Source organism: Scomber japonicus, chromosome 5 (assembly GCF_027409825.1).
Source record: "Scomber japonicus isolate fScoJap1 chromosome 5, fScoJap1.pri, whole genome shotgun sequence".
In the NCBI taxonomy this organism is placed as follows: domain Eukaryota; kingdom Metazoa; phylum Chordata; class Actinopteri; order Scombriformes; family Scombridae; genus Scomber; species Scomber japonicus.
In genome coordinates, this window is record NC_070582.1 from 19,225,920 (window position 1) to 19,241,514 (window position 15,595).

General features: G+C 39.3%; 1 protein-coding gene across 3 annotated transcripts; it reads left to right on the top strand.

Annotated features, from left to right (window-relative positions):
- The first annotated feature begins 877 nt into the window (after positions 1 to 877).
- Positions 878 to 12,583, top strand: elapor2a (endosome-lysosome associated apoptosis and autophagy regulator family member 2a). 3 transcript variants are annotated; one of them, XM_053318849.1, is made up of 20 exons: positions 878 to 1,059; positions 1,136 to 1,283; positions 1,618 to 1,707; positions 2,374 to 2,479; positions 2,601 to 2,753; positions 3,958 to 4,046; positions 4,158 to 4,338; positions 4,450 to 4,578; positions 5,265 to 5,355; positions 5,448 to 5,550; positions 5,630 to 5,767; positions 6,880 to 7,143; positions 7,228 to 7,417; positions 7,523 to 7,696; positions 7,919 to 8,015; positions 8,113 to 8,214; positions 8,946 to 9,072; positions 11,545 to 11,723; positions 12,130 to 12,304; positions 12,417 to 12,583. In XM_053318849.1, exons 1-20 carry the CDS (start codon positions 902 to 904, stop codon positions 12,483 to 12,485), a joined length of 2,763 nt encoding a protein of 920 aa, XP_053174824.1. In that variant the 5' UTR covers positions 878 to 901; the 3' UTR covers positions 12,486 to 12,583. The 3 variants fall into 3 exon arrangements, with proteins under 3 accessions (XP_053174824.1, XP_053174823.1, XP_053174822.1); XM_053318848.1 differs by having other exon boundaries at positions 7,228 to 7,401; positions 7,510 to 7,696; XM_053318847.1 differs by having other exon boundaries at positions 7,228 to 7,401; positions 7,510 to 7,696; positions 12,130 to 12,298.
- The last annotated feature ends 3,012 nt before the right edge of the window (positions 12,584 to 15,595 follow it).

Genomic DNA, 15,595 nt, shown 5'->3' on the forward strand with positions numbered 1-15,595 from the left:
TTGTTAGACCTCTCTGGAACAGGTTTGCCCTGCACCGTCACAGCGCTGCTGCACTAATGACTCAATTGAGATTATCACCAGTGAAATCTGTGTGTGTGGATAGAAATGTCACTTGCAGAATAAGGTGCACAGGCGTCGCCTCTCTGAATGTTTATGGCCTGCTAGTGTTTCCTAACATAGTTGTTTAACATATAAAAACATGGACATGGACATGGAAACTATTCTTATTATGATTATGGATCATTATGAGGCAACACAGCTGGTCCCAAGAAAGGTTCACTTTACTGAAGTATGTGACTTCCACATTGCCTGTTTGTATCTTCATGTTGCATAGTTCTGTCCGAATAAAATGTTCACCATTAAGCAGGCATGGAAAAGTAACTAACCCTTTTGTTAGTTTTTAAAATTGATTTATTCACATTTTCTGTTTCCTTCTTCCTGTTCAAAGTCATGCGAAATTCACCAGACACCTGTTTCCTCATAACAACTGTGCAAACTATCTTACATTTGATAAGATACTATCTCTGCACCATGATCAAATGCCAAATGCCAAGAGTCATAGTGTGAGAGGATCATAATGGCATTAGACCAGATCAGGTATGGGGAAAAGCTGACACTGTCAACACACTGTCAAATGAAGAAGGCTCAGTGGGAAAAGTGCAGAGCAGACACAGTGTGTAACAGGATGTAAGGATTATGATCCTCGATCATTGTGGCTACATAATACTGATTTGCATGACCGTTTCTTCTTCAGGCTGTGTCATTTCATATTGTGTATGAGTTTTGTAGCAAAATATGAAGAGAGTTATGAAAATGGCTTATTTGTCATTATATTCTTGTTTTTCATTTTGCACTTCTGTGTCCCTCAGCCTTTTCATGTGAGGCTGGGGAATTCCTGGAGATGTCGGCTCAGGAGTGTACTCGGTGTGCAGCGGGAAGCTACTCCCTTGGCAGCGGCATCCGCTTTGACCAATGGGATTCTATGCCTACTGGATTCAGTAGCCTGGCAACCTCCCTAGAGAACAGTCCCCGTGGAGATGATAGCCTCACCTGCAACAGGTGTGCAAGTAAGACACAACAGAAACTGAAAGTAAGGTTGTGAGCTAGTTTTTAAAATGTGTTCTTTTCACCGCAGCTCTTCCTGGGTGCCTCAGGGAAACTACCTGGAGTCGAACAGGGATGAATGCACGGTCTCTCTCATCTATGCCGTCCACCTTAAGAAGCAGGGATCTGTCAGCTTTGAGTACCAGTATCCAGACAACAACCTGTTATTTGAATTCTTTGTGAGTATCACACATTCATCAGCTCAGTCAATCAATCAATATTTCTTTGTATAGCACCAAATCACAACAAAGTCATCTCAAGGCACTTTACACATAGAGCAGGTTCTAAACCGAACTCTTCAGGTTTTCATTTTAAAGAGACCCAACATTCCCACATGAGCAAGCACTTGGCAACAGTGGCAAGAACAAACCCCCTTTTAACAGGAAGAAACCTCAGGCAGAACCAGGCTCAAAGTGGGCGGCCATCTGCCTCGACCAGTTGGCTTTAGTTTATTTAACACTAACTTAAAAGGTATTTCTGTTTACGGATGCTGATCATCTGTGTGTGTTGTAGATCCAGAATGATCAATGTCAGGAGATGGATCAGACTGCGGATACGAAGTGGCTCAAGCTCACCAATCATGGTGAATGGGCAACCCATATGGTAAGAGTTGCATGCCTTTAAGATCAACAATAGCCAGGAAGGAAGGACAGATCTTTGCCTGCTGGCTTTGTTCTGCCAACATAAATGTGTTTCACTTAGGCTGAGCTGCAAGAAATGGGTGGATACAAGCAGGAAGCCTGTTAGTACGCAGGGAGAGGTTGCCATCACTTATAATTGTCTCCAGTAATTTTCCAGACATGATGAAATGAGTGCTGTACATAGTTCAGTCCTGTATTATGGGCAAAAACATCAGCTATTATGTTGGGAGGAGCTTTAATACAGTGTGGACATACTTGAGAGCATATACTAGTTTTTAAAAATTAGCTTAAGGTTAAGTTTTAATGAATAAGCATTTATGCAAGCTAAAGCATTGTACTATTTTTATGGTTTTCAGCAAGCTAGATAGGTACTTGATAGGTACAGTATTAGATTACTAATGATATTTAGCAATTTAATTCGCATAGCATCAAGTTCGCTTTATTTATCATCTGTGTGTGTGTGTGTATATATATATATATTAAAATTTTATTGTAATGAAAGTCTCAACTCTTCAGATCCAGCATTTCAGATAACCTCTTATTTAATCAAACCAGGTTTTTTCTCTTGAAACTACCACACTGTAGGTGTTTGCTTAACTGATGATTCATGAAATTCTGTGTATTCAAGGTGAACCTGAAATCTGGTACCAACATCCTGTATTGGAGGACTGGTGGTGTTCTGATGGGGAGCAAAGTGGTCAAGCCTGTTTTGCTGAAAAATGTCCAGATAGAAGGTTGGTGACTTATTTCAATCTTTTCTTCCTCCTTTCTGTCTAATCATTGACAAATCAATATACTAGTCAAAGATTAATTCTCCTTCATTCTCTTTTTTTCTTGCCATTGTATTTCTAATAGGAGTTGCCTATACTTCAGAATGTTTCCCATGTAAGCCGGGAACATTCAGCCGTGTCCCAGGCTCCTCCACGTGTGAATCCTGTCCTCGGGACACCTTTTCTAGCCATGGTGCCAGCTCCTGCACCCCTTGTAACACCACCACTCACTATGCAGGTACAAACAGGCAGAAAAAGACACATTTGCCATTTTCAAGTCTACATGGAATCTTTGGAACAACATAACAAGACTGCATTGCAGTATTCAGTGTAGCCTAATTGTTATCAGTGCTGCTCACAGAAGCACACAACACACTGAAAGGATGGAACGGGAGCTTGTTCTATTTTTGGCCACATTAGACGGCTTCTTCAAACTTTAGAAGAAGAAACATGCTTGTTAGTTCAGCTGGGAGCTTTTTTTTCTTTTCAATTTGTTTACTAATATGCTCACTTCTATGAGTAAAAGTAGTATGCTCCCTAATTGTTTTGTTGTATTTTTCACCAGGGTTTTTCTTGAATACATTTCCATATATAAACTTGTCAATGTTCTCGTTTTAAGAAGAAGGGCCGGCCCCTCCTAGTAAGCACATAATAGTAGATGTTCATAATTGTAGAAATGTGGTATATGTCCATGTTTTAACCTAACATAGTGAGATGAGATGAAATCTTATTATATGATGTGAATGCATGTCCTCTTCAGTGTAACTGATGATACAGAGAAGTGCCTGGACAAAGGCTAGACTATATAGAACCTATTACATATTTAATTCAGTACACCTCTGCATTTTGTATGATCCCTCGCTGTTATGCTTTTAGCAGGCTCTTGCTTAAACAATCCTTACAAACTGTATTTCAGCTGAATAGGACTCCATTCCATGTTGATTTGTGTTTTTAATGATTAACTTAATATGTTTTAGGTGAAGTGCTTTGCTATATCTTTTGAGTTATTATACATTTCAGATCAATTACATTTTAATTCAGTATTATTTATATAGCACCAATATCACAACAGAAGTTATCACAAGGCACTTTTCACATAGAGTAAGTATAGACCATAGTCTTTAGTTTAAAGAGATCCAACACTCTCCCATGCAAGAGCAAGCACTTGCCAGCAGCGGCAATTAAAAACTCCTCTTTAACAGGAAGAACCCTCAAGTAGAACGGGGCTCTAGGTGGGCAGCCATCTGCCTTGACCAGTTGGGTTGAGAGAGAAAGAAGGCGAGTGCAGAGGAGAGAGAGCGAGTTTAAAGTATTACGGTATTAAAGTACTGTTTCTGGGATACTAGGTAAATAATAAAATGTATCCTAAATTTTTTTTCTCTTTTATTTGATTGCTTCTTTCAGGAATGTGATTTTATTTTTGTCTCAATTTGTTTTTCAAGCTGACGGATCAGATGTGTGTAAGGAAAGACCTCCATGTTCCAGGAAAGACTACTTCCAGATCCACACAGCTTGTGATCATGAGGGAAAGGTGAGGACAAAAAAGAGGCCGCCATTTAGATTAAACATCCTGAGGGAATCTCATTCTGTAATCACAGTTTCTGCTTTTTTCCATCACTTTCCATTTTCTGCATCATTTCAGACCCAGGAAATATATAAGTGGATGGAGCCAAAGATCTGTCTTGAGGGTGTGACTGGAGCAGAGACGTTGCCTCCAAGTGGAGAACGAGAACCCTGCCCCCCCTGTAACCCCGGTTTCTATAACAATGACACAGCCACCTGCTCACCCTGTCCACCTGGGACCTATTCTGATGGGATGAAACGTACTGACAATTCTCTTGATTCATCTTGTATTCCCCCCTGCCATTTTTATTCAGTTACTTTTGTCTTTTCTCTGCGTGGTTTCCTAATTGTGTACCGTGTCCATCCCCCAGCATGTAAGCCGTGTCCAGCTGGCACTGAGCCCACCTTGGGTTACGAGTATAAATGGTGGAATGTTCTTCCTGCAAACATGAAGACCTCCTGTTTCAATGTGGGCAACTCCAAATGTGACAGTATGAACGGTGGGTGTTTCTGAAAAGATGACACTATGCAGTATGTTCATTAGAGCTACAACATGGATTTTTACCTTTATCTTTGTCTCTTTTTATACCTCTATTAAAGGAATAATTTGGCTTTTTGGGAAATATTTCTTAACGTTAGATGAGGAGTTTGATACTCTCATATTGGTATATTATTGGTATGGCAAATTAAGCTACTAACAGCAAGGGGTTACCTTAGCTAACTGGCAAGCTCAGCTTAGCGCAAAGGCTGGAAATGGGGACTCACTTAACGTTAGCCTGGCTGTAACAAAAGGTAACAAAGTCAATGTTTTGGTTTTATGGGGGAAAAAGTCCAATTGTTTACCTGATGCAGTGACTTCCTAGAGTCTTTGATGCCTGGCAACTTCACAGTAATGTCAAGACTCAAGTTAGTGTGCCCATCCACCACATAATCCCCCATAAAATGGGAACATGCCATTCATATCACTTCGGTTTTTGTAAAGTGTTGTAGAGATGGCCTCCTGTTTCCAGACTTTATGCTAAGCTAAGCTAACCTGGCTGTAGCTTCATATTTACTGTAGGGACATGAGTAGGGACATGAGAGCAGATCTTCTCATTTATGTCTCTGCAAGAAAACAAATAATGCTCTCTTAATGTTTCTATTTCTTGAAAATGGTTGTGTAATATGAATTTGTTCTGTCCGTTAGGCTGGGAGGCGGCTGGTGATCATATCCAAACTGGAGCAGGAAGCTCGGATAATGATTACCTCATCCTCAACATCCATGTTCCTGGCTTCAAGTGAGTACAGTCTCCATCACTCTTGTCAGTGAGGTGTCTGTTTCTTTCTTCTGTGTCTAATACCCCTCTTTTCTGTTTACATCCTACATCAGGCTCCCTACGTCAATGTCAAGCCACTCAGGGACAGAGTTTGGACGCATCACATTTGAATTTGAAACTTTGTGCACAGCTGACTGTGAGCTCTACTTTATGATGGTGAGAACAACTGACAATCTAATATACGTTTTCTGCTATATACATTACTATAGAGGTGTTTGTTGAATGTGTCTTTTAGGATGTAAACAGGAAGAGTACCACAGTGGTGGAGTCATGGGAGAAAACCAAAACAAGACAGTCCTACACGCATATCATGACAAAGAACGCCTCCCTTTCCTACACATGGGCTTTCCAGAGGACTAACCAACCTTCAGATGTGAGTATGAGTACTTTTATCAAATGTTTGGGCATGCATACTATTATCATTTCTGTGGATTTTTTAAAATATCAGTTGTCCTACTTTGCTTAATTAGATTTTACAATAAAGAAATAAATTCCATGGTTGCATGCAGAATAGGGTTATATAAAACATTGTTATGCTTGTTGTCTTAAGTCAAGAAACAGGAAAGCTTTGAAAAACAGCCTTATCATCCTCTTTCAGCCTTGTGAATCATCTCCACACTAGGTACACTGAACACTCAATTTTGTTTGGTATTCAAAATCAGTTCAAAGGTTCTGTTTAAACCACATAAAATGGAATAGTTATCACTGCCCTCAATCAGTATCTTGCATATAATGCATGACCACTGTAGAAAATATGTTTTGATGTGCATAGCATCCATTTCTGATACATCCAACCTTATCGGCAGTGGCAGTGGCAGAGGTGAAGCGTGAATCATCTACTTGCTTTTTTGATTAACCTGTTTTGCTAAATGTATGTTCCAGGGAACTGCATATTTCATGGAGTTAATGCTTGAGTTAATAAATCCAGGGCTTTTTATTAGAATTGTACTTACACCAACAAATACCCCTGCTGTGTGTCTCATAGAAAACAACACATTTGGAATATTTTAGTTCTGGACCTGACCTGTCAAGAAAGTAATCATTCATTATGGATGTTTGCATGACTCACTTTGTCTCATCAAAGTTTCCAGCATGTCTCCACCACTTTGTTGTCGGATAAGTTATTGTTTCCTTTGGACTACAACAAAGATTGTCACAATCAAGTAATTTTCTTATTTTTTGATTAATTGTTATGCAGAAAATATATATTTTTAAAAAATGTGGATTAATATTCTTTTGATCGTTTGATGGATTAATGGACTAATCATTGCAACTCTGTAACATGCAGAAAAGTCTCTACTACTGCATGTGAAAATAAGCTGGTTAAAATGGCTTGAAGATATCACTTTGAAGTGGCTTTTTTATCATAGTGAGACTGCACTAAAGCAGTATTCATTACAAAGAAGATCACTGGTGGTAACTGTGATTTAGGTAGCAACAGAAGTCTAGTTCATTTGGTACCTTTTGTGTGCCTCTCATCCCCAGGTGCGTCGATATGTTAATGATGTGGCACGAATCTACTCCATATCAGTGAGTAACGCTGTAGATGGAGTGTCGTCTGAATGCCGAGCTTGTGCCCTCAGCACCCAGCCGTCCAGCTCTATGTGTGTGCCGTGTCCACCTGGACATTACATAGACTCACGCACCAGCCAGTGTATGGAGTGTCCTCAAAACACACACCTCATCTCTCACGCCACACCAGGTCTAGATGCCTGCAGACCCTGTGGACCAGCCAGCAACAGCGACAAGGTTGGTAGCCACTCTTATCATTCTTTTTCATTAAAACGTATTACTTAAGACACAACCATGTATATGTACTTTTGTTTTTTCCAGGATCACAGTTTATGTTACAGTGACTGTCACTTCACCCACACAGACGGCAATGTCACTCTGACTTATGACTTCAGCCCCCTTGGGTCTGTAGGGTTACTGATGAACGGTCCAAGCTTCACCTCCAAAGGAACCAAGTACTACCACCAGTTCAATATCAGCCTGTGTGGAGGACAGGTGAAAAGATGGAAATGCACACATGCAGGACATTCTGCCTTTTCAAACATTTGTGTATACAGTCTGAATGTAACGCCTTAACCATTTGCTCTCTTTTTTTAATTTCAGGATCACTTGGCAGTATGCATAGACAACGTAACAGACCTATCCATCACCGACTCTCAGAGAGAGAAAGGCGAAGGAGCTAGTGCTGTCAAGACCTTCATCTGTCAGTCAACAATAATCCCAGCTAGTGGACGAGGCTTCCACACAGCACTCTCCTCGCAGTCCATTAACTTGGCTGAGACATTTCTTGGTGAGTGTGACAACTTCAGATGCAGAAGTGTGGGTGAATTAGGTATGTTTTATACTGCTGTCATTGCTAAAACAATTGCATAATGTCAAGTTCTTTTGGGGTCATGCCATGCCATTGACCATGCTTGGTCTTTAAATTATTATTGTTTTGTATTAAGAATATTAAAAACATGAATTGTATGTACGCACTTTAATCCAACTTTCCTTTGTATGATATTAACAGGAGCAACAGTAGAAAATACACTTGATGGAATAAGGGCAAGAACAGAGCTGTTCCCCCAGACCTCCAAGAATGTCCCTGATGTCAACTTCTACTACCGGTACCTCCAACATTTTCATTATTTTTTTCTTAGTCATGACATTTTTTTTTGCACTCTAAAGATCTGTCTTTCTTGCTTTTGTTTTTTTGCTGGTAAGGTCCTTGGAGGCGACCGCGTCTTGTGAGTCAGGTCGAAGCGCAGTGGTGACACTTCGCTGTAACCCAGAGAAGAGCACTAAAGGGGAGCTCTCAGTGCCCAGGTACATCTCTATCCAGTGTTGTGCCTGAACGCCTTCAATGAACGATTGTTCATGAACTTGTTCATATTTTGTGCGAATGTGAACTGAACGTACTGTATTTCTGCCTGATGAACGTTATTGTGAATGTGTTCATTCTGGCGTTTGTGAACGGCGCTCTCTCACAGTTTAACCTCGTTCAAGAGAGTGCCAGATTTCCATAGAGCCTTCCGCACTAAAACACGCCGTAAACAGGTCTTAATATGTAGCGGAAAAAACACCCAATCTGGCAACACCAGCAACCACAGAGTCACACCACCATCAAAATGCGAAGCATGGAGGCAAAAACAAATGAAGGCAGCAGCAGCACTTCCTCAGACCATTAATATGGCATCTTCGTATGATTACTTAAAACAATTTTGAAATCTGATGCATAGTTTCAGTGTTAAAACTAATTGCTGTCTGTGGTTCTATATGGGCTGTGACAATAATTTAAAAAAATAATAGCTCGCAGCAACATATTGAAAAAAAAAGAACTATGAACTAGTTCATTTTTGGAACTATAAACTTAGTTCAAAATTTTGAACTATGAACTGAACTAGTTCATGTAGACAGTGAACTTTCCCAACACTGTCTCTATCTCTGCTTCTCTGAGTACCTGTGTTGTATTCCCCCATAGTCAGTTTCAGTTAGATCATCACATGTAACATTTATCCATGCTGTGATGTGGTGAAGTCTGTGTTTTGCCATTGCAGTCAGTGCCCAGCAGGAACGTGTGATGGCTGCACCTTTCATTTCTTATGGGAGAGCTCAGGAGCCTGTCCTACATGCACAGAGAGGGATTACCATTGGATAGAGGGAGCCTGCAAGGGAGGACACCAGGTGTGTGTGTTTATGTAGAGTTTAGTCCATAAGTACTGGAACAGTTGTGTATTTTTTTTCTCCTTCATGCAGCAAATTGGATATGAAATGAAACAATAAAATGAAATTGTTGACGTATAACTAACACTTATATTCCATGAAATGTGTTGAAATTATTTTTATACATACTGCCTGAGGGTAAGAAGGGCTTGAATGCCTATCATATGGATCTGAACACTGTTAAATCTAAAAGTCTGCACTTTTAACAGTCTTTGTTTCACTTCAATTCCAGTGTTATGGGCCACAGCAAAAGCAATGAAAAAAAATCATCACTGAAATACTTAAAAATAGGAATCCACTGGTTGAGAATTGCACCTATTTGTCAAACAGCAGAACAGCAGAACCAGAGATATCACCAAACGTTCCTCCTTTCTTTTCAAAACCTGGTGCCCTCATTACCCACAGAGCAGCACTACTCTGTTCACTCAAGATGCTAGTAGCTACAAACATAGCCTAGAGCAGTCATTTCCAACCTGCGGGCCGTCAAATCATTTTCAAAATAGTATGATTTTTGTGTGCTGCATCCTGCCGAGGTCGGCACGAAGCGCGCGTGCGCACGTATGCACGCGCACATACAACGATCGGTTTTCTATCGCTTTTGCGCGTCATATCAATGATATAATGTCACTGTGTGGATCATTAACCTTGTTGTAGTGTACTCCCTGGTTATAGTTAGTGAACTATCAGCTTCTACCTGCTCAGAACTCAGTCAGCAGTAGTAGAGGAGGAGAGCAGCAGGGGAATCTAGCGCACATAGTTTGTATGGTAGCCTAATGATGGAAAAAGTAAAACTGGTTACTAAAAAAAATAAACCATTATTATTATTTATCTTTTATTTATTGTTCCAACAGCTCAGGTCGATTGAACAACAGAAAATACCTCTTTTTGTGTAGCATACATGTGTATGTTATTTTGTTAAAGCTATTAAACATTAACATTTAGTTGTTTTGTTTAAATTATTATTTATAATTTAATATTACTTTAACAACTCAGGGATGTGCAAGCAGCAACATGTTGTTTGCATTGTCAATTTGAAATAATGTTTTGTTTTTGAATGAAGGGTGAAATTAAAAAAATATATATTTTTTTTATCCGATTCATCGAAAATAATCAACTGATTAATCGATTATCAAAATAATCGTTAGTTGCAGCCCTATTATTTTTCAAAAATGTTCTTCCGGGGTAGCATACCCCCGGACCCCCCTAGTGTTGCTAGGTTACCAACACACAGCACAGCTGCTACAAAAATTTCTAGGGGAAACACTGCTGTAGGTTTAACATTGTACTTCAACAAGTGCTCCCTGCACTGTGGAGCTTCCTGCATGTTCCATATTTCTCATCAAAATAAAAAAGTGGTCTGATAACTAGGGACTTTCCATGGGAATTAACGGGAATAAACTGGGAATTTACTAAACTGAAGGTATGTTCTTATTAGGGAACTTAAATATAGTTGTGTAAAATAATATTTTAGCATAATCCTGACTAAAACAACCAGATATTATGCAGTACAGTTGAATATCTATGCTATCTGAGACCACGCCCCCTACATGCACTGTGCATTCCTCCATCACATGCACAGATCCCGTCAGGGATGTGTAGCTTCACAGACACATTGTTGTATGTGAAACCATTAAGAATAATAACATTTTAGTTGTTTTTTTTAATATTAAATTGTAAATAATTGTATTTAATATAACTTCAACAGCTCAGGGACATCAAGCGACATTGTTTGTGTACCTTTTTTCATCGTCAATTTAAAATCTGTTTTTTAATGAAGGGGTGGACTTTTTTTATCCAATTAATCAAATGATGATGCCTTTCCACTAAATTACCCTCAGTTGCCATAAAATCCCATAATTCCCTTAATTCCCATGGAAAGTTTCCAATATGGAATATTTCCAAAATTCCCCAGCTTAACTTCCCATGGAAATTTACTGGAAACTTTCCGGAAATATTCCACCCCTTTGCAACCCTACTGATAACGCATTATTTGGCCTCTGTTATGTTTATTGGGTTGGAGGTGGGCCGCGAACATTTTTGAGATTTTCAAGTGGGCCCTGAGTTGGAAAAGGTTGGGAAGCTCTGGCCTAGAGACCTAGCCTCAAGCAGAGATGAAGAGCGGGCAACAGTGGTCTGGTCTGGTAACCTCACTTCTTTCAAACTTCACACACACAGATTTCTTTCATTTTTAAACTTGTAGTCAATAGCCCCAAGCCAGGTTTTCCCAGATTTTGTGCGGCTGCCTCTGTCACACAAGTCCTGTGCAACTTATTTCACATAAGCAGCAGTACTCCCCAAGACTTGTAAACAGGGTGTACAGTTGTACCCACTTAAACAGACTGCACTTTATGTGCAATTCATATATGCAATTTTCTGTGTATCTTCTACATTCTTGTTTTAATGCTGTGTGTATGTGTGTGTGTTCATCCTCAGGAAATGCTGTATGTGTGGACTGAACCGAAGCTGTGTATGGGAGGTGTGTCCTTGCCTGAAAAGAAAACCATGCCATGTGAGGGTATGGAGTTCTGGGTACGGCTTGGTGCGGGGCTGGGAGCTTTCACAGCAGTGCTGCTTGTCTCCCTCACCTGCTACTTTTGGAAAAAGAACAAACGGTACCATTTATTTTCTTCTTGACTCCTTTCTTCCTCTCTCCCTCTTGTTTCTTCCTGTCCATCTCTTTTCCCATTCTTTTCCTCTACTGGTTCCTTCTTCTATTCCCTCTTTATCCTCTTTCTGTTATTCCTTTTATGTCTTTCTTCTTTCCTTCCTCCCTACTCCCTGTTGTCCCCCTCTTTGTCGTGCTTTCCTTACTAATTTCCCTATTTTTTCCCCTCTTTTTTCCCCTCTTTTCTTCCACTCCCATCCTCTTTCTTTGGCTTTACTTCAAACTCCTGTTTGATCTCATCCCTCCTGCCATACTTCTCTTGTTACATCACAGTTTTATCATTATTCATGTGGACATCATTATTTGTCTTGTATTTTCCTGCAGTGTTTTTGTATCTTTTGTCTCTCTGCTAGGTTGGAATATAAGTACTCCCGGTTGGTGATGTCTGCCAACAAGGAGTGTGAGATGCCAGGAGCTGACAGCTGTGCTGTAATGGAGGGAGAGAACGAGGGAGACATGGAGGATGAAGTTGTGTACACGAAACCTTCTCTACTTGGCAAACTCAAAGCCATAGCATCGAAGGTGAGAGTCACAGCATAATTTTACTGTAACTGAAAACAAATCCCATTACTGTAAAAGGTTTTGCTTTTAAGTGAACTTTATAAACTATTACAAAATTAATATTTGTTTCTGGTTTTAGGGAAATGGAGAGAACTACGAAAACATGCAGCTCAACTCATCCCATTCGAAAGCACTGGTGTGGAGCTAGAGCAATGGTGACGTCAATGAGAGTGAGGGGAGAGACCAGACCCTCGAGACTTTCCACCGAAGACCCCTTTAACCAGTGACCCCCTTTATGATCTTTGGTAACAGGAATACTAACTGTGTACATGCACAGATATACACACACATCATGCACCGATAAAACCAGGTTCAGAGAATTCATAATAACATGGTGGCCTTAAAGCTTGGTACGACAGAGCCGTCCAACTCGAAGCATAGTACTGTGAAGCAGGTGTGTGTGTGTGTGATAGACACTTCCTGGTAGTAGTCTGATTCAAACTGATGTCAGAAAGGCTGTTAGAAGAGCTCAGGGCAAGACAAGGACCTATTTAAGATGTTTTGTTTATATTTATTTCAGTCTGTGAGTTTCAATGGTGTAATTTGCCATCAGGATCACAACAGTGAGGGTGTGTCCATCGCCCATAGACACTTACAGTGACTGGTATATTCTGGCCGTATAAAGCCTATATCTTCTCATTTGTTTGTTCTTTTGCGTTGTTGGAATTGATGTAATAAGGAGAAGTGCTCGTCTGACTGATTGAAAATTAAGATGTCATGTAATGCGGATGAGGTTATGGTGTTGACTTTCCATGTATGTCAAATAAATTCTAATGTATTTATGTAAGTGGACCCAGTTTGATGTTCTTTTCAACTTCTTTTCAATTTCTTTTCTTTTGAGAAATCTGTTGGAGACTTGGAGACAACAGAGAAGGGTTAAACTTACATTTTAAGTACAAATAGATTTAAAGCAATACAGTTGAAATATAAAACCATTTTGAGTGTAAGTAAATGTGATTTGGGCTTATGCTTAGAAAAAAAGTCCATTCCAAAAAATGCATGTATCTAAATGCAGATTTTTTTACCCATGATAATGACCAATGACCTTTTCCTATAAGAATGAGAGTTCTTCTCGTAATGCCACATGTACACAAATAGTGAAACAATTTCTCTCTCAACTCATGTCATGTTACAATGGTAATTTTTAATGGGGTTTCTGTTGCACATAGGGAATTGACAATGAGAAATGACCAACACTGCAAAACATGTCAGTAAATATACTTGCATGTCAGTCATCAAAATGTCCTCTTTTAGGCACATGTAGTCAATGTAAGTAATTTCATGATTGGGAATTATTATCGACCTCTCTTTAACTCTGGAAGCTAAAAATGCTAAACCCCTCTTAGCTTTACTGAGGGCAGTGAAGGCCTTGTAATTCTAATCACATAATTGTCTTTTTTTGTTATTTGAAATGATTCAGACTTGATATAATCTTCCATTCAACTGTGAGAGTAACAGTATGACATCAGTTTGAAGTTTTTCTAGATCAACTTGCGAGTCACTTGCACTTGGCCAGATTTAGTTTGGAAACATCCATTCATCCAGAGATTTGTGTCTTGTGCAGCCCAAAATCATTAAGTACTATAAAAGCCTCTGTCACTTTGCTTACATACCCATTTTATGAAACTGTAGAAACTTTGACCTGATTTTTTGGAGGGCACAATTTGGTATTAGTATTAGTTCAGTGATTAAAGATGTTGACACTTAAGTGTCCCTTTCAAATTCCAAGGTTCTGAGTTCTATCCCTGTTAAGGGCAATATTCAGCAATGATAGTTGCAAAACCGCAGACACATAGTTCTTCCAATCTGCTGATTACTGACACTGGCCTGCCCTGACATAAACATGCATACCCCTCCTTCAAATTAAGTTATTTAGAAACAGCATAAGCTTATTTGTACATACTTCCCAACATGCAATGCATGGGTGTGAAAATTGTCCAGAAAACTTTTTTTCCTTTGTGTCTTTTTAAACATGTGTCAGAACAATCAGATGTTTTTTTTTCTCTGATCAACATTAAAACTATTCAAATGATGATTAAGTTAGATATAGTATGTATATTACTCACTCACTGCATTCTCTTACATAGCCTTACTTGTCTCTTTTTTGGACCTTTTGGAACCATTTACTTTGAAATTGTAATGTTTTTTCTAGCACAAATGGTGCACCTCATTCAGCAGATGTATGCTACTACTTTACTGTTTTGTAGTGTGTTCCAGCGATTATATATAAATTACAAACAAATTTTGTAATTGGAAAAATTTGATTCAACTCAGTTGGAACCTTTGTCACTTTGAAATCAAATGCTCAGACATCCTTTATCCTACAGACATGAGATGTGTTTGCAGTTAGACTTTGGATTTTGAATTGTATTTTCTATGATATCACATCACATACCTGTATATTAATTATTGTTGCCATTAAACCCCAGCAGCTGTGTCCATTTTTTAGCTTCTATAGACTCTCCTGTAGAGGGCAGCAGAGAACAGAAATATGTTGAAAGATAATTTCTCACCTTGTGCTTTACATTCAGAATTTAGAAATCCATGTGTTTACTAACCTGCTACTAGGTGATTAAACATGCATGTTGCACAGGAGTTTATTGGGGCTGGAAATTCCTGACTGTAGTTTATTAGGTTTAAAGGTTATTTGTGTGATGTGTTTGTAATGACCTGATCCTACCACCAGAGAGCGATCATTACAAATTTTGCAAAAGTAGGAATTACATGCAGTATGATGCTGCCACAAATAATAGACAGAAGCAGGAATGAATTGAAAGCATTTCTAAAAGCATTTTGAATTTCCATGAATTCAATCAACAATTTGACATGTTGAATATAAAATCGAAATAATCTAAAAAATCTCCCTTACTTGTCAAGCACACTGTGTGGGCTGTGCTACTCAGAGAGAAAACTCCCCTATCTGTGCTGCCCCCTTCTTTCTGTGTCTTTCTTTTAATCTGCCTTTTGTTTTTAATGTATTTTATTCTCCTTCTTTTCTTTCTTTCTTTCTTTCTTTCTTTCTTGGTTATTTCCCTCTTAGTCTTTTTTTCTTCAAGAGTCTGAGCTTACACACCGGAGTGCATTGCCCTCAGACAGGGAGCACTCCATAGATGGTTTAATTGGAGTGCCATCACTTAGAGAACAGATTAGGCAGAGTGTTACAGACATCTTTCAACATTTGCCAACACACGCTATGAATAGAGCCTGTGTACCTATGCGTGTGTGTGTGTGTGTGTGTGTGTGTGAAAGTAGTGGTGA